At 53.3% G+C, this 21067-nt stretch overlaps 1 protein-coding gene across 1 annotated transcript in view; it reads right to left on the bottom strand.

Annotated features, from left to right (window-relative positions):
• Positions 1-4061: 4061 nt before the first annotated feature.
• Positions 4062-21067, bottom strand: part of Lhpp (phospholysine phosphohistidine inorganic pyrophosphate phosphatase) — an 86587-nt gene continuing 69581 nt past the window's right edge. The window contains exon 7 of the mRNA XM_075972545.1: positions 4062-4943. Coding sequence (XP_075828660.1) covers positions 4847-4943 — 97 coding nt within the window. The 3' untranslated portion in view covers positions 4062-4846. The remainder of the gene's footprint in view (positions 4944-21067) is intronic.

Here is a 21067-nt window from a genome sequence, read left to right as displayed (position 1 = left end):
GGATCCAGTGACACCTTCTGGTCTTCCTGGGTACTGCATACATGTGGTTCACAGAGACGGGTAGGCAGAACATAACAAAAAATAAAAATTTTAAAAGAAAAAAGAGGTGTTCTGGAGTAGTGAAACACACCTGTACCCCCAGTGCCCAGGCGGCTGAAGCAGAAGGGTTGCATATTCAAGGCCAGCTTGAGGACCCTGTCTCAAAAAACAAAAACAAAAACCAAAAATGAAAAAACAACAAAAACCACGGGCTAAGGGTAGAGGTTAGTGGTAGAGCCCTTGTTAGCATGTGCCAGGTGCTAGGTTCACTCCCTAGAGCCACCAGAACAAAACAACCCACAAAAACACCCTTGGGGCCAGGGAGAGGATCCCATGAACACTGCCATACATCCATACTCACGCAACATACACCATATGCAGTTAAATTCGAGCACACTCGGGAGATCCCAGGCTGGCCATCATTTGGTCTTCCCAGGACACCACGCTTCTGCCTTCTGTCTATGGTAGGTAAGGTGACAACAGGAGAGAGGGTACAGAAAGTCACCAAGCACAGCCCAGCTTTTCAGATCCCCAAAGGCAGGGCACAGTGGCCTTGGATGACCCAACATTCTCTTACCTGCACCTCAGACTCCCCAGTGGTACCAGCTTCCTATTGACCCTGCTCCAGCCCAAGTTGACAGCATGACTGCCCTGGCCTCTGTCCTGATGTCTCTGTAACATTTCTGTGTCTTCTGCACTTTGAGGTCTACCTAAAATAGCCCCCTGACACCCCCACACCCCCGCTCGCAGCCAGGCTTGGGCTCGGAGGGAACAGTATCACACCATGCCCTGTTCGCTGGGCAGCTGCAGACCTCAGCGTTCTACAGTCCGCAAGTCCAGCTGGCTCACGGGTGCATTCTTCCAGGGACGCTCCCAGTCACTAAGTGGGCCCCTGTCTGTACACAGGGCTGGTGACCCCATGGGCCTCTGTGAGTGAGTTGATGCTGGCCCTTGGTGCACTAGAGAGCAGTCCTTTCCTGAAATGTGCATAGAAAGAAAATCAAGAAAAAAAAAACACCCTGGCCTGGACAGTGGCTAGACCTCCAATGGCTACTGGTTTCTTTTTAAACTTTCTGGTTTTATTTCCTACAGTAATATTGCTTCTATGGCCCCAAAGCATCAAAACTTAGTGCAAATTGTTCAACATACCTACCACCTGAAGGAAAGCTGGAGCTACAATGCTAATCCCACTGGCTTGTAAGGTGGGTTCCTGAGCACCCTCTACCCTTGCCATGTGGTTGGGGCTCCTGTGTCCCCCTTTTAAGGTGACCTGCAGGCAGCTTCTTCCTGACTGGTCCACCTGTTGAGGACACAAGAGGCAGTGGGGACCCTTGTGATAATCCTAGAGGCTGACAGGTGGGCAGCTGAAAGACCAAGAGAAGGGAAATCATGCCACTGGGCAGTGTTGTCCCCGAGAAGTATCGAGGCAAAAGGCCATTGGATCTAGAGGGGCAGGAATGGATCTTCTCTTGCGGGAGAAGACAGACAGATGTGTGCTGGGTGATTGCAGCCCTGAGGTCACCACTGGCCATCTTCACAGGCTTTCAGATGAGGCTGGAGGGAGCATCTTAGAACCCAGTTTTAGAAAGGGCACAGGATGTTGGAACTAGACCTTGGAGTCTCCACTCTGCCTCTTCCTTCTGGATCTTGGATGAATCACTTTAAGGACCATCTCACTGAGCCCGCTGTGGCTCAGAGGACAGCGTGATCTCTGCCCAGATAATCCAAGGTTTGCAGAGAAAGCTCAGCTTTTCTGGAGAGACCAGCCGAGAGCCGTGTGGCAACCTCTAAGCACAAAGGGAAAGAGAGAGTCCCAGTACCCATACAACACACTCACTAGCAAACACAGCCTCCTGCATGGCTCTAGTGTCCACACACCCTCTGTTCTGAGCTGCTGGGTATCCAGCTATTAAGCCAAAGGCCCTTCTTTAAAGGTCAGTGACACTGGCCAGACTGGTGGCCCCTCATCCTGATGCAGACATTTGGCCACTGTTTCTTTGTCTGATAAACTAGAGGTCAGCCTGCCCAGCAAGGCCCTACTGGTGTGCTCACAGTGCCAGGGGAGCCAGGCTTCAGAGTGTCTTTGTCTAGGGAAATCCTCTCACGGAAGACCCACGACTCCTTTATGTGTTTACAGTGGCAGCCGTGTGTGCACGCACGCACATGTGGGGGCCAGATGTCAACCTCAGGTTTTGGTCCTCAGATGGGGTGTGTGTGTGTGTGTAGGCCAGAGGTCAGATGTCTTCCTCCTCCATCTTTCTACCTTATGTTTTTTTTCTCACTGCGTTTCTTTATTTGAGCATGTCTGAGTGCATGGGCCACAGCGTGGGTGTGGAGGTCAGAAAAGAAGTTGCAGAAGTTGATTCTCTCCTTTTATCTTACATGCCCCAGGGATCAAACTCATGTTGTCAGGCTTGATGGCAAGTGCCTGCTCACGGAGCCACCTTGCCATCCTTGTCTGTTATCTTTTGAGATAGAGTCTCCTACTGAACCTGGAGCTCACTGATTTGGCTAGGCTGGCAGGCCATTCAGCCCCGAGGACCCTCCTGTCTCCACCGCCCTTGTTATGTACTGGTACAACCTGAGTTCTAGGAGGTAAATACAAGGCCTCATGCCTGAATGGCTAGCTAGTGACTGAAGCATCTTGCAGCTAACTTCCTTCTCAGTGAGCTCTCTTCCAGTTGACTTCTTTACCCACTGAGGCAATTCCTCAGCTGACCTCTTTTCATGAGAAGTCTCCAGAGATTCACCAATGGCTTCTGGATCGATTGGGGGAAGAAACAGCAATACCAGCTATGCATTCAGCAGATTCTGAAACCCAACACTTCGGGTAGGAGGGAGTACTGTCCCAGAGGCCCTTCTGAGAAGGCCACTGCCCTTTGTCTTGTCCCACTGTGGACACCATGGCTCACCATGGCCAAGTGTAGTGAGGCACTATGGTTGGAGACGGTCATGTTGCCCTCAGAGTCAAAAGTGGAAGCTTGATACCCTAGGTGGTGGTATCAGGAGCTGGTGGGACCTTTAAAATATGGAAAATCTTCCGGGTAGTAGGGGCACACACCTTTAATCCCAGCATTCGGGGAAGCAGAGGCAGTCAGATCTCTGTGAGTTCAAGGCCAGCCTGGTCTACAGCTCAAGTTCCAGGACAACCAGGACTACACAGAGAAACCCTGTCTCGAAAAAACAAAAACAAACAAAAGCTTTAGTTCCTTAAGTCAGATGGGGGACATTCCATGAAAAGGGACACCCCCTCTGTCTTCCTATCTTACCATGACAGACTCCATGAGGTCTTTATGAGTCTTCAACTGAGGCTGGTGCTGTGCCCTCCAACCTCCCAAACTGAGCTATATAACCTGCTCTTCCTCTTTTCTTCCTTTTTTTCTTTCAGTTTTTGTTACCATTTTTGTGACAGTTTCACCGAGTAGCTCAAGCTGGCCTGGAATTTGTGACAATCCTGTTCCTGTTTCCTAAGTGTGAGAATTATGAGCGTGCAACCCCACCACACGCAGCCTGCCTCTGGTATTCTGCTGTAGTAATGAAATCTCGGGACTGGTGAGGGCTCAGCTGGTAGAGGTGCTTGCCACGCAAGCCTGATGACCTGAGTTTGAGCCCCCAAAACTCTGTAAAGGTAGCAGGAGAGAACCAGCTCTAACAAGCTGTTCCTCTGACCTCCACAAGTGCACCCATGTCATGCTTGTCCGTACATACATGTAACACACAAATAAATAGAACTGAAAATAAAATCTTTAAAAATATGAATGAATACAGGAGGCAGGGGCTGGTGTTTGCCCTGGTCTGTCTTCTCCCATTAGAGACAAACTCTCCTTGGCCACTATCAGCCTCCATGTCTTAATTTCTTAAAGGGGTCAGAGCAGGTAAGAAGTTCTGTAGCCTTGCCCCTCTACTGTTCAGTGGCTCCAGCAAGTGGCAGGAACAGGGTTGGAACTTAAGACCCTGTTCGGGGCCTCCATTCTCTCTCTACCCACTTTAGACCCTCACCAACAAAAGCTGAGTCAAAGGCGGACTGTTGATTGTTTATTGAGTCAGTTTGTTCTGTGCACTGGGCACAACACATTCAAGTCTGTGCATCCTGACTCCACGGTACTTCCTGTGCCTGCAGCCTTGACTGTAGAGGTGGACATTTCCGCTCTGTGGGAGGGTTGTTGTCGGTTGCCCTAAGTTGTCCGTGTCTGGGTAGCTCGTAGGGACAGGGAGAGCATTAGACTGCCATAGGGAAGCGGTAGGGGGCAGAGTGCTAATCAGTCACTCTGCCTGGAGCCACGTAGGGCTGTGAGTTGTGGGTAGGCTGGCTCAGCGCTGGGCTTCCAGGACTGTACAGGGAATGCCCCTGGGTTTTCTGTAGGTTCCTCGCTCACATCGGAGAGAGGAGTCAACATGTCTCATCCAATTGGATGGTGCCAATGAAGGACCAGTGCGAATGGTAACTGAAGGAACTCAGGGACTCCGTCTCAGAGGGACCTTCCAGCCATGTCCGAGGGTTTCATTTTCTGGAGGACTAACAGCTCTCTTCTGCCTTCCTGAATGTCACTATGGGGAACATGGCATGGGCCAGGGAGGGGAGCAGGCCAGAGGCTGGGGAGGGAGGCTGAGGAAGGGGATGTCCAGCTATGGCCCAGGGACAAGCATCCCAGAACTTCCTGCACCCGCCCATGCTGGCAGTGGGCAGAGGGCAGGGCCAGCAGAGCTTTGGGTAGCCTGGGGCCTGGAAGTGTGGGGAGGGGGACACAGTGGTGGGAAGAAGCATGGGCACAGAGTGGTGTACTTGTCCACTGGCTCTGATGGCCTGTCACTTGTCCATGTGTTGCAGCAGCAGGTCCACAGCCTCAGCAAGGTTGTCCACATACCCGTCAGCCTTTACCTCTGGATGATGCTCATCGCTGGGCCTGGAAGACAGAGCTGTAGATTAGTTTAGTAGCATGCAGTCCATCACTGTTATTACTGTATACTAGAGCCCAGGCAACATAAAGAGAAGACGTTTGTGCAGCTCCAGTTTCTTAGAGACTGAAGATCACACGTTACTCTCTCACGGAGAGCATAAAGGATGATGTCACGGTAGGAGCGTGGTATAAGAGAGTGATTCAGGGGTCAGGCTTAAGCTTTAAACACTCACTACTAAGCAGGTTCTTCCTCTCAGTGCCCACAAGAACCACCCCAACTCTCCTGAAAACCCCAAGTCGTTCAAAGGTGCCATCACATCCCACATGGTCACACTGGGTACCAAGCCTCCATCTCACGAGCCTTTGGGGGACAAACCACACTCAAACCCAAGCAGCCAGTGACCCTACAACGGCCTTCTGAAGTCACTGCCAGTTATCCACCGTGAAACTGCCTTCTAACATGTAGCACGGGCCTCGCTTTACCTTGAAGACACCTCCATGCTCTCTGCCCTGCCAGGTAGCCAGAACTGTGGCTCCCACTGTGCCTTTCTCTGCAGACCCACCAGGGCACACACTCCCGTCTGCCACTCCACACCACTCTGCCCCAGAGTAACCACTAGCCCCGGCTCCCGTCTGCATCTAGCAGAAGGGCCCCCCAGCGAGAGCACCCTGTTGGCAACTAGGGAGCTGGCCTGGTACAGGTGCTTTGTGGGGACAGTTAGGGCGTTGACAACCAGAACTCTTCCCTTCCCTGATGCTCTGGGGTGCCATGTGCTGCCCAGTTCTTGGAGGTCACCGCTGCCTCACAGGGATGCCAGGGGCTCCTAGCAGAGCCATTCTCCGGCTGGAATGCTGAGGACCAGGACCACGCCTACCCATTCACTGGCCACACCTGCAGTCTGGCTGGACACTGAGCTGGTGCAGAAGCCTGGACACTCAGTGCAGCTGAGTTCTGAGTTCAGAACGGACTCTAGGGAGACAGCACTGTGCACAGGAGGGGCCAGGGAGGGCTCATCTTCACAGTCCTCTGAAGACGTGTGGGCCTCATCCCAGGGGACACGGGCAGCCTTGCCAGGGCTGTTAGGCAGAGTCCCGTCTTAGCAACCAGAAATTCCCTTCCTTCCCACTGTCCCAAGGTTTCATGGCTTCACGCTAAGCAGTCTGCTGGGGTGTGGCAGGGGGAGGGCCAGTCTCTGAAAACCTTCCACTGCTAAGGGCCATGCTACTGGGACTACCCCAGGCCTGACTCACACTTCCTGGGAACTGTATCTACCTGCGGTAGATTATTATTGCCCCCTCAAGCCTCCACCCAGCCTGAAGGAAGTGGTTCAGCTGTCTGAGAATAGCGAAAACCCGCGTTGTCCATTTCAGAGACTGGTTTTGACAACTCTAGAATACCGGCTGGAGATTATGTCCTGGAGGGGAGGGGCTTCCCTGTGGCTGCCAAGGCCCTGAATTAGAAGAGACCAGGGGAGCCTCTCGCCACGGGGAAGGGTGATAGGAATAAATGGCTCCGTATTCACGGGTGGGGCCTGTGCAGAGAAGGGAAGGAACACAGCCAGGCTGGAGTGTAGGATGGGTAGCCAGAAGGTCAGGAAGTCTGTGAAGGGCTCCAAGGCCTGAGCTCAGCTTCCACCGTCGTCCTGGGGATGACACAGGATGCCTGTTCACAGCAGGCAACCCTGGCCCTTGGATGCCGGCTGGAAGTGGGGCAGAAGCAGCTTTGCCAGCTGTCCAGCTCACCTGGGTACTGTCTGGAGTCTGGGGCTTAGGGGCCTGCCTGGGAGAGTCACTCCTCTGCCCCAGCAGCCTGTGGTGGGTCTCACAGAAGAAGCTGCATGATCAGGTTGGCCTCCACCAGCATGGCTGCCATTCTACCCTCTGGTGAATTCTTCACAGGAAAAGGGGGTATTTTCTGCCCAGGCCAGACTGGTTCCTTCCAGGTTGCCCCCTGTCCCTCCACTGGATCAACTAGAATCCTCTTCAGTCTGGTCTCCTTCCTTCTCTCCTTCAGTCAGGATGTTCCAGGATGCTCACCTGCTCTGGCCTCTCTGCTGTATAAACTGCTGAGGGTCTCAAATGCCCACAGCCCAGACACTCAGTAGAGCAGTTCCACCGGCCTCGACCCCTCCACATGACAGCCACAAGCTTCAGACAGTCCCCACACTCAGAGGCCACTGTCTGTGCTAAGCTTCAGAATCCTGAGACCTACCTTTCCCCCTTTCCCTCTTGAGACAGTCTTACTAGGGAGCCCAGACTGCCTTCAAACTTAAAGTCATCCTCCCGTATCAAGTGTTTCTTTAGAATGCCCCCCTTTCTTTCTTTCTTCCTTCCTTCCTTTCTTCCTTCCTTCCTTCCTTCCTTCCTTTCTTTCTTTTCTTCTTTGAGACAGGGTTTCTCTGTGTAGTCCTCCTGACTGTCCTAGAACTCGCTCTGTAGACCAGGCTGGCCTTGAACTTAGAGATCCACTTAGCCTCCCGAGTGCTAAGATTAAATAAAGGTGTGCACCACCACCGCCTGGCCTCTCGCTCTTGAAATTTGTTCTATGAGAATTCCTACATACCCTTCACGACTCCACTCACTGGAGTCCCTGCCTCTGACCCTGCACTATCTATAGCGTATGGCGCTCTTTGAGCACACAGGGCTTGTCCCCCGTCCCACTGTGACTGGACAACACCCTGCTTCTCCACCTGCCAGTGACAGTGCTTCCAAGACGGAGGGGCCAAGTTTCTCGCCCTCTTGTCCCCAGTGTGGGGTTGGCCTCAGCAGCACCCAGGAAGTAACTATCACCCAGTGAATGAACAAAGGGCTTGGGAGGCAGGGTGCTGCCTGCCATTAGCTATTCCTCCCCCACAGGCCCCAGGAGCTGAGAGCAGGGAAGGACTGAGTAAGGGAAGAAACAAGGCGGTTCTGTGCACACAGCCCAAGGGCCAGCGTCACAGGGAGGGGCTTTGTACCCTGTGAAGGAAAATGGCACCGGGACCCAAGCAAAGGCGGCCAGCAAGGACAGCCTCCCACTACCTCCACCTCCAGGGCACAGATGACAGGAGCCCGTCGAGGACCTCCTCAGGGGCAGCAATGCCAGGGGCTCGCTCCTGCTCTCTCCCAGCCCCTGCCTGCTCCCCAAGAGCAGCGTAGGGCTCTCCTGCCTACAGGGAGGCATGCATTCTTGTCCACTGCTTTGGAGCAGTTGGGCTGCTGCCCCTGGTGGCTGAGGCCAGGTCTGGGGCTGCCCAGGGACAGAGCATTCAGTGAACTGGGAACTGGCATGGGGTAGTAATGCCAACTTTAGGCCACAGTGACGCAGCTGGAGGACAGAGGGGATCTTCATGGGGCCAGAGGCAAAGGGCATTTTTTATATCTGAATGTGGGTGGGGTGGGAAGCTGAACTACCCGGGAGCCTAGATACCAGAGAGTGGCTCCCGCAAAGGCCAGAAGGGGGCTGGGAGACCTGCCTTCTCTGGTCTATAAATCCAAACTCTTCTGGAAGCCTATTGGGATACCTCTCCACTGGGCATGTATTCAAAGGATTCCCACGGTCTATCTTCTGGTTCAGAACACACACGGTCAAGACACAGTTCCCTGGGTGCCAGAGGAGCAGGCAAGAGGCCGGGCCATCTCAAACCCGGCCAGTAGTCAGCACTGGCCTGTGCTGGGCTGCTGGCTGGTACCCGAGGGTCAGCGATCTCCCAGGAGTGTGGTTGGGTGGTTCACCCTGGACATAATTCTCAGGCAAATGCTCCTCTTCCTCTGTTTTGTTATAACAGTAGACCTAGGTTCTGTAGTGGGTGGGAAAGAGTGTGCCTGGAGCTGGGTGTTTCTGCCCTGTCCCTCGGGGGAAACACTGGGTCATTCTGTTTATAAACATATTTAGGTAGAGCCCATGTCCTCATTCAGTCAAGGCCTCTCTGGTATCCACTACAGCCAAGGCCTGGTGGCTGAGAGACTTACAATGAGATTTATTCCTATCACAGCCCTTGGGGGGCCGGGCCTTCCTGGTCCCTAAGTTCATGGCACCCTCCAACCTTGGGTGCCAGTACTTGCTCTTGTGTCCTTGTAACCCTCAGTCTGAAGCCTGAATCTCCAGTCCTGTCCCTACCTGATGCCAGCTGAAGCCACCATGGTCAAAGCTTCATCAGGATTCTTCATTGGCCTGGAGCAATGTGAAGGGTGGCCACACCTCAAGGATTGGGGCCTTCACCCAGCTCCAAGCTCCAACAACAGAGGCTGGCCAACGGCAGACCTGAAAGAGTCACGAGGCCCCTACTGAGGTGTCTTGTTGCTATTCTATTGCTGTAGAGAGACACCATGACCAAGCAGCATATAAAAGAAAGCATTTAATTGGGGGCTTCCTTGTGGTTTCAGGTTAGTCTATGACCATCATGGTGGGAAGCGTGGCAGCAGGCATACAGGCATGGTGCTGAAGCCGTAGCTGGAAGCTTACATCTATCTTATCAGCAAGAGGGAGTCAAAAACAGAGGGTCTGGCATGGGCTTTTGCAACCTCAAAACCCAACCCCAGTGACACGCCTCCTCCAACAAAAAGACCACTAGACACTCCTTCCTAGACACTCCACCAACTAGGAACCAAACATTCAAACATGTGAGCCTACGGGGGCCATTCTCACTCCAACCACTATATTAGGGCTGTGGCTCCCTGGCCACTAAAGGAAGTGGAGACACCTTCTATGACTGGCACCACCCTCGCAGTCAGCACAGGTAACCAAAATGTTCCTTCTCTTACCAGTCCAACAAAGCAAAAATGTGGCCAGGGCTCAGGCCCAGTGTCCTGCCCGATGCTCTGCCATTTTGGCTCTGTAGTGGGATCACCCCTTCCTCAGACACCCCAGCAGGAGTGCAGTGCAACTGGAAATGCTGTACACTTTGAGGGCCACCAGCCTAACCCCCAATGCCTGCACTTCTCCAGGGAAGAGCCAGGCTGAGGAGGAGGGCAGGGCTCCCAGCCAGCCCTCTGTGCAGTGGCGAGGAGCCCTGTCTCCCAGCCCTCTGCTCCAGATGAGCTCCCATGCTATAGTGCCCCGGCTCCCATCCCCCTCTCAGGGCTCCAGCTGTCTGCTCTCACTCTTGCTCCACCTCCACCAGGGCAAAAACCTGTCAGCATGTCGGCAGAGCTCCGAGTGGGTGGGGACCTGTGCCCCCCACTGAGACACACCCTCCCCTGCATGTGGGCAGCATATGTTGGGAGCTGGACGTGCAGCCCAGAGGCAGGAGGGGGCATGCTGTCGGTTGTAGCTCCATGGCTTCCTCAGGTTCCTGGTGGTCTCAGCCCCATCGATAGCTGAAGACCTATGGTGGGGCAGGGCTGACCTTACTAAATTCTTCTGAGACAGAGTCTAAAGGACCCAGAGTCCATTCCCAAGCTGATCTGTCCTCCAACTGGGAGGGACCAGACGTCCCTGCTAGCAGGAGATGGTGCTTGTCAGTTTCAGGAGTGCTGAGCCTTGATGGGTAAACTGAGGCAGGGAAAGGAGGTACCAGAGGTCTCATACATTTTTTAAGAGCCACAGACTCAGGTCAGGGGGCTGGCTTCTGGTTGCATATGTGACAACCTGGTCTCCTGCCTGCCCCACTGGGCCCCAGGAAACTTCACTGACAGGTAGACAGCAGGAAGCCCTGTTGTGTCTAATGGAGAGGTGTCCCTTGTGGCCTTTAGAGCAGACTTGATACATAGCCAGGGAAGGCAGGTCTCCAAGCCCCATTCTTCTGGCTTTTGTGGGAGACAAACCTGCTGGTGTCTTAGTTTCTCCTGACTCAGATGCTGAGATACCCTTTGCTTCATTACCTCTGGTCCCACGACATGACGCTCAGAGCCCTGGATTGTGGGGAGATGACAGCCAGCCAGCCTATGAGCTGAACTCTGGGTCATTGGGTCCTCCACCTGTTGGGTGCAGACCTGGCGAGATATCCCCGGGAGCTCTGCCCAGCACTCCGTACAGCTGTGGCCCATGTGTCTAGGGACAAGGAACAATGACTCAGAGGGTGGGGACAGCCCAGAGCCCCTGCGGTAATGGCAGAGTGGGTTTGCAACATTTCAACCTAATCTGGATCCAGGCTCCTCTGAATGGCCCCTCTGGGAGTTGCTTTTGGGTTTGGTGACCTCTGGCCAGACCCTGACATCTGAGGCAGGGGCACCTCTCCCCTCCTTCCACCTCCAGTCCAAATCTCAGCTGAAAAATGTCTGTAGCTTTGACTGTGAGGTGAAGAGAGCACATAGTCCATAAAAGCTGACAAGATGGAGGGCTGTAGGCCTCTGGGAAGGGCCACAGAAGCAGCTTACAGAGTCACCAGGACCAGAAACCAGGTCTGAGTAACGTCAGACCTGAGGTGTTAGAGATATCAGGCAGCTGGCAGCAGAAGCCAGGAAGGATTTTGCAATGGACACTGTTACCTACTGCCCAGGATCACCCTGCTGCCTATTCGTGATTTAGTTCAACTGATGACACCTACCAACCAGAACCTAGCCCATGGAGCCACCTGAACCTCCTCCACACAGGGGACAAGCTTCCTGTGAGGTGAGTGTGGGCGAAGCAGAAGCTAGCTGTTCGTGACGGTGTTCTCCTCTAAGTCCCTGGCCACAGCTGGAGTGTGCGGTAGGTGTCCTCTGTATGCCTACTGAGGATCTTCAGAGTTTCTAGTTGGTACCTACAGAGCCCTCCAAAACTAAAAGCCAGCCAGGTGTGGTGGCACACACCTTTAATCCCAGCACTTGGGAGGCAGCAGCAGGTGGATCTCTTTGTATTCAAGGCCAGCCTGGTCTACGTAGCGAGCTCCAGGCCAGCCAAGGCTATATTTTACGAGACCTTATCTCAAAAAACTCAGAGCAAACAAAACAAAACCAGAAGCTACAATCTGGCTTCTTGAGCAATCTGGTAGACCCAACAGGGGACGGAAGCTGTGGGCAGCCATGGAAGGACAAGACAAGTGGCTCCTGCTTACCCCACCTCCACTGCCTCTAATGTGTGTTCTTACGCCAGGCACCCTGCACTCAAGTGCATTTCCAACCTGCCCCGTGAAACTTTGCTGGGACTCAATCCCCAAGGAACATGTATGTCCAGCAGGCAGTTTTCCTTGAAGCCCTCCAACTCCCAGCTCCGGCCTCCTTCCTCAGGTACCCACTCCGTGCCCATGGCACCCACATTAGCACCTTTTGCTCTCCTATAGCTGTATGGTATCAGCCCTGGTTCTGCCGTTTGTCCTCAGCCTTCACACAGGGACACAGGGGTTCCCAGAGGGCTGGCTTCAACACCCGTGAGTCCTTGGGCAAATGGACATTCAGAGCCTTCTCTGGCTATGAAGGTGAGCCGAGACGAGCCCCTTCGGAGGCCACAGTGGGAAGTAAGGAGACAAAGTGGCTGGGGCAGTGTGCCCGCAGCAAGTGCTGGGCCTAGGGGGACAGGCTGGATGAAGAGAGCAGATGGCAGGACCCGAAGCTGGAGCTTGTTCCCTGACAGAAGGCTGATGTAGGCCTGCTACACTAGGTGGCCGATCAATTGTGCCTCTGTTTCCTGTTGTTTCTCAGCTGGCTCCAGTCAGAGTGGGCAGGGATAGCTTCCAGGCCTTTTGAGAAGTCATACTGGACCAGCAGGAGGGATTATCGCCAGGTCCGGAGGCCCACATATTTCAGCAGAAAGCATTATCCTTAAGGGGCTCTCAACAGAATCGCAAAGCTGTGTGCTGGCCACAGGGTGCAATGCAGTCTCTGAGCAAGCCCCTTGCAAGCAACAGATACTCAGGCCCTGCAAACACTCCTGCAGCGGTGCCGGGGACAGGTGACAAGGAACTTGAGGTTTCTCCTAAGACAGAAAATGCAGCAACTCATACCTCTGGAGTCCTCAAGCCAAGGAGAAGTTCACAAAGTCATCAGTGAAAGTGACGGCACTGGAAAGTCTACCCAGGATGGACGCCTGTGCGTCCCGGGGACCTAGGGAGAGAACTTGCCCCACCCAGCTCTTGTCTTTACGGCAGTTAGGGAAGGAGATGCTACCTCTATCTTACAGCTGACAACCCAAGGGTAAGTGGCCTGCCTGTGGTCACAGAGCTGGGGTTGAGAGGTTGGTTTGGAAACCTATGTAGCCTGGTCTAGATCCCATGGGGGTCCAGGACTGGACTGTCAGGCGATGAACAACGGTCACCTAAAGGCAGGCAAAGGCAGGACTGTTGGGGGCTGGCAGTTGGCCTGGGACAGAAGAACCTCTAACAGCTGTTCATGTTTTGAAGAAAACATGGTAAGCACCTGGTATGTGTGTTTGGATTTAAACAAGTTGGTCCCACCCCTTGCCGAGCGCAACAGCTGGGTCCCTGAGAGATCTGTATCCGCCACACCCAGGGCACGGGGCCAGGGTCCACTCACTCAGAGCCTCTCGGAAAAGCCACTCGGCCCTCTCAAGCTGGCTTCCTGAAGCTGCACCCCTAAACTCAGAGTTTTTATAGGGTGCCAGGAGAGCACGGGCATGGAGAGGGGTTATCCTTGCTGGTCTGGCAGCTGGCTGGCATCACTGAATCCTGCCACTTGAGGACCTGGTGCCACGAGCAGAGCTCAGCGACTGAGACACGGATCCTGTTAGTAGGCAAAAGTGAGGCTGCCAGGGCCTTGACACCCTGGGAGGGGGGATGATATTCCTAAGAACAACTTGCCAGGGTACCAGGTAGCAGAGTGGTGCTTCCCCTTGGAATCTCTGTCCTGATCTCTCTGCTCCCAGTGAGCGCTCCCCTCCCTTCATGGTGCCCATAGTTAGCCAGCTGCTCCCTGGGAGTTCCTGCTCTATGCAAGTGTGACCTGAGCTTAGAAAACTGGCTTTCTGACCTTGTGGCTCTCCAGGGACTTCTGGTAAGCCAGCCTCTGCCTCAGTCACATCTGCTCCACTGAGAAGCACGAAACAGGGAACCCAGGTGCCCAGAGGACCTGAAGGAACACAGGCCACAGCAGCCACTTGGTGAAATACAGCGTGTTCCAAAATCCTGGGTCAAACCCCACCCTGAGCAAGCCTCCCCTCTGAAGCCAAGGACATAGGAATAACTGTGGATGCACTGAGTGATAGGTTGAGCCAGCACTGAATAGCAGGGCAGACTGCTGTGACTTCACCCTATCAAGGGGCAGGGTGCTCTTACTCCAGATGCACTGGCATCTCTGCTGGAGAAGACACTGACGTTAGTATTCAGATCCATAGAAGGAACACTGTTCTACCTCAGGCCTAGATATTTCTGCTAAGAGTTCATTCTAAAGCAACATGGAGTTTGGTCTGTGGAAGTGCCCGGTAAATGCTTGCAGGATTAAAAGACAAATGCGCGAGAAGGGATTGCAGGGATGCGTAGAGCAGCTGCGCACTGCAGGCCGCAGCAAAGAAGGCACTCCCCTGCAGCAAAGTGAGTCCGGTGTGGTGGATCTGTTTGGTAGGATACTGCAGAGCTTTGAAGAGGAGTCAGGATGAGTATGCAAGAGTTAAATATTACAGACGAGAGTTCTAGAGACTGGGAAATGAACAACTGTCTCAGCGAGGCCACTGCGAAGGCACGGGGGTGGCTTGGGAAAGCACACCATGAGGACAACAGTTTTGTAATGTCACTTGTCCCCGAACCAGATGATGGTAACGATGACGACAACGACAACAGCGATGATTTGAGACAGGGTCTTACTACGAAGCCTTGGCCTAGATCTCTCTACGTACACCAGGCTGGCCGCAAACTCACAGAGATTTGCTTTCCTCTGCCTCCTGAGCTTAGAGGTGTGTGCTACCACACCCAGCAAGTTTATTCTTTAGTCTCGACCAGGGCCACGGCAGCCCCTTCTGAACCTGTGGCTTGACAACTGTGGGAGGAATACGACTAGCTAGTGCTGGCCCTGAAGGCAAATGCTTGCCAGGGTAGAGCAGATGCCATGCGCTCTGCAGACCATATCCAGTTGTTGCAGACAGGGCTGGGCCAGGCAACCCTGAGGCGGGGGGCATACTATCAACCACACAAGCCACCTGAATACAGGGCCCTCTACCCAGCCACTGGCTGCAGCAGCTGTCACAGGGGGTCCCAACCCAGGGAGGGGGCATGCCCAACATCATGGCAGCTCATCATAGCACCTCAAGGAGACCTCAAGTCACACACCAAAGAGAAGCAAGGAAAGACGCTCTAGAGCACCCCTTTAATGCAGCTCCTCATGTGGTGATCCCAAACATAAAATTATTTTTGTTGCTGCTTCATAACTATAATTTTGCTGTTAAGAACCAGAATGCAAATATCCAATATGTGACCCTCAAGGGGATATGTGACCCCCCAAGGGGTCGTAACCCACAGGTTGAGAACCATTGCTTTAGAGGCTTCTGGTCAAAGAGCCAGCAGAGGGGGACAAGAGTCTCAGCATCACCCTGATGCTGGAAATAGCCAGAGGGATACTCTAGTAAGCCCCCAAACCTCACAGAATCTCGATGGTGTAGCCCCCTGGTTTCCAAGTGAGGAAACTGAGGCCAAGAGAGGGCAGATACTGTTGAGGAAGACTGTGCCTGAGAGGTCTGAGCCAGGCCTCAGGCACACGAGTCTCTCTGGCACCCCAGGTGAGTGTCTGGTGAGGAAGGGTGCCCTCTAGCCCTTCCCTAGTCCCTCTCCCGTGTGTCGAGCACTGCAGGTTACCTTCATGCCTCTGTACACATGAGAAAACCGAAGCAACCCCAGAGGGACCAGGTAGGAGGCCAGCATCCTGCCCAGATTTACCTAACACCTCCTGTACCGGGCTCCCCGAAAAGCTAACTAAAGCACCTCCTTAAATCACAAGCCAGAAAAGCCAGCTCGTAAATCAGCCGAGTGGTAGGGTGAGGGGCCATTCAGCTCGCACCGGGAAGCCAGCCTGCCTGAGGTGCTGTGCCCCACACTGGGCCAATTGTGTCCATGGGGACCCTGTCCAAGCTGCCTGGGCTCCTGGCGGGCTGCCTGGACGGCTCCTGGACAGAATCTTGTTTTCTCCAGTTTTCCTCCATGACCAGGAGGCTGAGCTGCTCCAAGGAGGGTTTACTCGATGCAGCTTTGACCCTCCAAGCCCTGCCTTCCATCCCACTGTGCCTAGGAAGCCATCGGCCAGTCCAAAGGAACCTTGGTGGGACCTCCTCCCCTGGCCCGCGGCTCGCCACCGTGAGTGGATGACAGCAGCAGGACTCGGTGTCCCACAGAGGATGCTGGAGAAAAGGAGAACTGCAAATAGGTTTGGTGGCAACTTAGGCTTGAGATTCTCGGCTGAGTTTTTTTCTGAGTTTGGAGAAGGCCGCCGTGATTAGCTTCCGCTTATATTTGCAGCTCGTTAACTTCCAGTTTGGTGTGTTAGGATCAGCTATGCTGGGATATGAGGATGTGCAGGGCTTGTTGGGGGTTGGAGGGAACAAGGGGAATGGGATGTTTTCTTTAGGGTGCTATGGGGGTGATCAATGGGGAGCAGGCCCCGGTGCATCTCCCATTCCAGCTATTCCTGGGTGAGGAATGAGCACAGCAATCTCTCATTTACTCGGGGCCTGCTCTGTCGTGTCTGTCAGGTCCTGAGCACACTAGCCTCTGAGGTTTTCTGCTGGGGGTTAAGATCCCACAGGGCTTGTTTCCGCTCCCTGCCCACTTGACTTCCTGACTCATTTAATTTGCTTATTCTCCCATATAAACCTGTTTGTCTCGGGTGTATTCACTGGTGGGGGAGGGAAGCACGCACCTGTGATTATCTTAAATTGTCCCTAAATGAAGTTCCTCAGAGGCGAAACCTTGGAATCTAATTGCCTCCAGAGACTCGTGGGAAGGGTTGTTAGTGCAAAATCAGAGGTGAGTGGAAAAAGCTGGTTTAGGTGTTTGGCGGAAACCCCATGGACGCAGACCAAAACTCACGCCAGTGTCAAAGCGGGAGGCAGCTGGTGCAGGGTGAAGAGAGGAGCCATATATAGCTATATAGAGAGAAAGTGCGGAGTCTCGGGTCATTTGTAGAGGTAGCACCTGAAGAAACCAAGACTGCAAACCTGTCCGACTATCTATTTCTGGGCAGCTCTTAGACTGCCATTTTCTTAAACCTATATGCTTTCTAACTTTATTCTAAATGCTCATCCTTTTGCCCACCGGGAAGTGTAGCTCTCACCCCTCATCAAAGAAGCTTCCCTTTGCAGCAGACGGAGACGGTTACAGAGAGCCACAACTGGTCAAAATGCAGAGCCGAAACAACCACTGGGTGCTCAGACTCAACTGACACATCTCAATGTGACCCCTAAACCTGAGACTCGGGGAACACGGCGGAAGGGCGGGTAGAAAGCCTGTAAGAGCCCGAGGACCGGAATATCTGCTAGACAGTGTTTCCTGGAGATGACAGCGAAGCTGCACCCAGGAAATCTCAACAATACAGTCACCTACATAGGACCTCCATAGTGACAGTACCGGCTGACATGCCAACATGGGTGAGGGACATTTCATAAGGCTGCACCCCTACATGAAGAGCTATGGGCAATCAATGGTTCAGAAAAGGAGGATTAGTCCATTGTTGTTGTCCCCCCCCCCCCACCAGCCCTCTGATGGGTTATCTAATCCCAAGTGGTCAGCCCTGAACATATACAGAAGAACAACCCTAAGTGACTCAGTAGGCTATGAATATGTGTGTGTATATAACAATAATAATCATTAAAAAAGAGGTCATGAATCTGAATAGGAAAGGGAGAACGTGGGAGGAATTGGAGGAAGGAAGGGGTGGAAATAATGTAAATACAGAAATTATGTATGGAACCTCTTCCTAATTTAAATAAAAGAAAGTAGAAGGCTGCTGAGATGGCTCAATGAGTAAAAGATCTTGCTTTGCAAGCATAGCCTGAGTTTGAATCCTAGGGCCTGTGTAAAAAAAAAAAAAGCTGGGCATGGCTGCACTCCAATGTTGGAGGGTGGCAACAGGCAGATCCTAGTCAGCTCAGCTAAAACAGGGTGTTTCGGGCTCAGTGAGAGACCCCGTCTCAATGGTACATGGTGGGAAGTGATGGAGGGAGGCACTCGGCATCCTCTGGCCTGCGCATGCCCATTCACAAGCATACATACATATGAAGGAAGGAAGGGAGGGAAGGGAGGGAGAGACAGAGAAGGAAGGAAACTAAGAACAAGACAAGCGGGGGCTGGAGAGATGGCTCAGAGGTTAAGAGCATTGCCTGCTCTTCCAAAGGTCCTGAGTTCAATTCCCAGCAACCACATGGTGGCTCACAACCATCTGTAATAGGGTCTTGTGCCCTCTTCTGGCCAGCAGGTATGCACACAGACAGAATATTGTATACATAATAAACAAATAAATATTTTTAAAAAAGAACAAGACAAACTCAGAGCAGGCTGAGGCAGGAACCAGAAAGGCACCCACACAGCACCAGTTGCCCCTGTGTGTCTAGAGCAAGTCCTTCCCCTCTGTATTCCCATCCACAGACATCCTCCTGTGCTGTTTAGAGCCTGGAGCTTCCAGACGAGCCCAGGGCAGCACAGGTAGGAGGGACAGTTGGAGTAGGAGCAATGTCCTCTGGGTCTCTCCCCCTGGGGAGAGCGTCGCAGCACCTACAGAGATACCTCACCTTGCACTGGGCTGGGCCTTAATTTTCAATTATTCCCATAAAACACCCAAGAGTCCCACCAGTAAATGTCATGCATGCCAATATTTCAACCCTCTCTTGTACCCCAACTGCCATATTGATATATCTGAACCCCCAAGCGGCACTTAGGTACCCTCTATTCTGCAAATGCCTCCCCTACCACTTGGAAGGACAACTCTGTCTCTGTGCTCCCCACATGGAGCTGTGGAAACAAGATTTCCTGGGTTTGGGGCTGGTGGGAAAAAAAAAAAACTTGGAAAAAAGCTGATGACCTCAGGCCTTTTCTGTCTAGGGCAAGGAGCCTACTTCCTGCAAGGAGGCCAGAGGCTGCTTACCTCAAGCCAGTCCCTTGCCTTGCTGGGCCCAGTTAGGGCTGGGAATGCACCCTGCCCCCTATTAGCTGGCTGTGTGACCTGCTCTTTGCCTTACCAAAAAAGACGCCTGTTCTGGAAGGGCCATACCTTCTCTCAGATACAGAGCCTGGTGACAGTGGTGGGCATGGGATCCTAATGTCTCTTCACATAGGGTCCAGCCCGCTGTGCAGCTGGGAGACAGACGACTGCCTGGCCTCCTGAAGCTACCGCCTTGGGGACACAAGTTTAATCCCAGCACAGAATCAGGTACTGAGTGTGGGGTGGGGGCTGCAGAGGTTTCAAGCAAGGAAACCAAGTCCCCTAACTGGGCTGTTGGGGTTGCTCACCATTACCAACAGCAAAATTAGGCCTTGATTGGGAATTCTGGGTTGGCAGAGTTCTTGTTTCTGGGTTTGGAGAAAGCCTTCCCCGACCATGCCCTTCCTATACCCATCTCTAAAAGACAAATGGCTACATCCAGAGGGCAGCATGGCATTAACTCCAAACTATTGGGCGGGGTGGACATATACATGCGTGGAAGTGTTATTAACAGAGCGAGGCCCTTACAACATCACAGGCAATAAAGACACCCCGCTGCAGCGCAGCCCACAAGGTCTTGGTACTTTCCCATGGATAGGTGGGGAGGATGCCTCCCTTCACAGGCCCCAGACAAAGCCAAGTGTTTGTTCTGTACCCCAACCCCCCAAAACACCACATCTTCCTGCTGCTGGTAGATGGGGAAAAATAGAAAGAGGCAAGAACAGTGTGGGAGGGGCATCAGAGACAGAAAGAGAGGGGGAGGAAGACAGTCGGAACGAGTGCTGCTCTGGAAAGAATGACAGATTCAAAACCTGCAATGCCGGTCAACTGCACATCTATTTTTCTAAGCAGGGGAGGTGGGGGCATAGAAAACTTTCCTGAAAGGACTTGGCCTTGAAGTATGAAGTCAAACAACTGGAACTGGCAGGCAGACAGCTCTGGATTCCACCAGCCTGAAGAACTGTGGCCAGTGGCAGGTCAGGCTGAGGCACAATGTAGCTATTCATAGCTCGGCTGGGCCGGGGCCTTCAAGTGTGAGAGGGCCATGGCACCAGGGACCCCAGAGGTCTGGTCCAGAGCCAACTATAGCTCTGTGTGGCTGTGGGGCTCCTCACAGAGGCAGAGAGGCCAATGGGCCAGTTTAAGGGCAGACAGGACAAAGTCCTGCTCTGAGCCACACTGACAAACACATCAAAGAGACACCTAAGAACTGAGACGTAGGCCATCAATCACAGCAGTCAAGCTGGATGGAGCTCCAGTACCACAAGCTCCCTAAGCCTGCAGGGCTCCTCTCCCCTTTCTCTCGTCAACACAGCCCTACCTTCCCCTGCGGACCTGCCACGGGCTTTCTGCAGTCACAGCCACGGCTGCTGCACACAGAATAGACAAGAAGCTGGTATGTGGGATGCACGCTGGAAGAGGGACAGAAGTTCCATCTGTTTTGTGGTAAATGACCGCCACTCACAGGCACCATCTTTAATCTCTGAGCTGTTGGATGCAGAAGGCCCTGGGCTTCTGCATTGAGTGTCTGCCTCAAGACTGCCTCATGGTGGCAGGAACAAGGTTTTGCGAGGGTCCTTGAGGGTGACAAGCCTGCCCTCTCACTGTTCCACAGAAGGCACTGTGAGATCACCACAGAGCCCTCACCAGGAGTTCTGCTGAGGAAAAGCACAGTTTATGCCCAGTCCACGCTTCTAAGTAACCCGTACAGCTAGTTGAGAGAAGGACGTCTAGGTCTCCTAAGCACGGCTCTTCCTTCTTCAGCCTAGGACCCAGCAGCGTGGCCACCACTGCCCCAGCAGAGGATGGTCAGCGCTACCCCCCCCCCCCAGCCTCTCATTCCACTCAGGATGAGTGAGGAAGCAGACAAGGTGACCTCAGGGCAGGGCTCATCTCTTAGAAGGCAGCCTCAGGGAGCTATGTCCTCCTAAGCTGCAGCCACTGCTGTCACTACAGAACCAGGTCCGGAAAGACGGCCATGTTTGTGTGAACCGTTGTAGACTTATCTGTCTAAAAGCGCAGGAAGCGTTTCTAAAGAGGAAGGCTTATTGTCTTCTGGCCTTCACAGACACTGCCAAGGAGCTGACAGGGGCCACTTCTGACCCTGCTAGGTTCAGACTGGAGGAGTGATGGTTAGCACAGATGCTCTGAGTGCCAAC

The sequence above is a fragment of the Microtus pennsylvanicus genome, chromosome 5 (assembly GCF_037038515.1).
Source record: "Microtus pennsylvanicus isolate mMicPen1 chromosome 5, mMicPen1.hap1, whole genome shotgun sequence".
In the NCBI taxonomy this organism is placed as follows: Eukaryota; Metazoa; Chordata; class Mammalia; order Rodentia; family Cricetidae; genus Microtus; species Microtus pennsylvanicus.
This window is presented reverse-complemented; position numbering and strand designations above follow the sequence as displayed.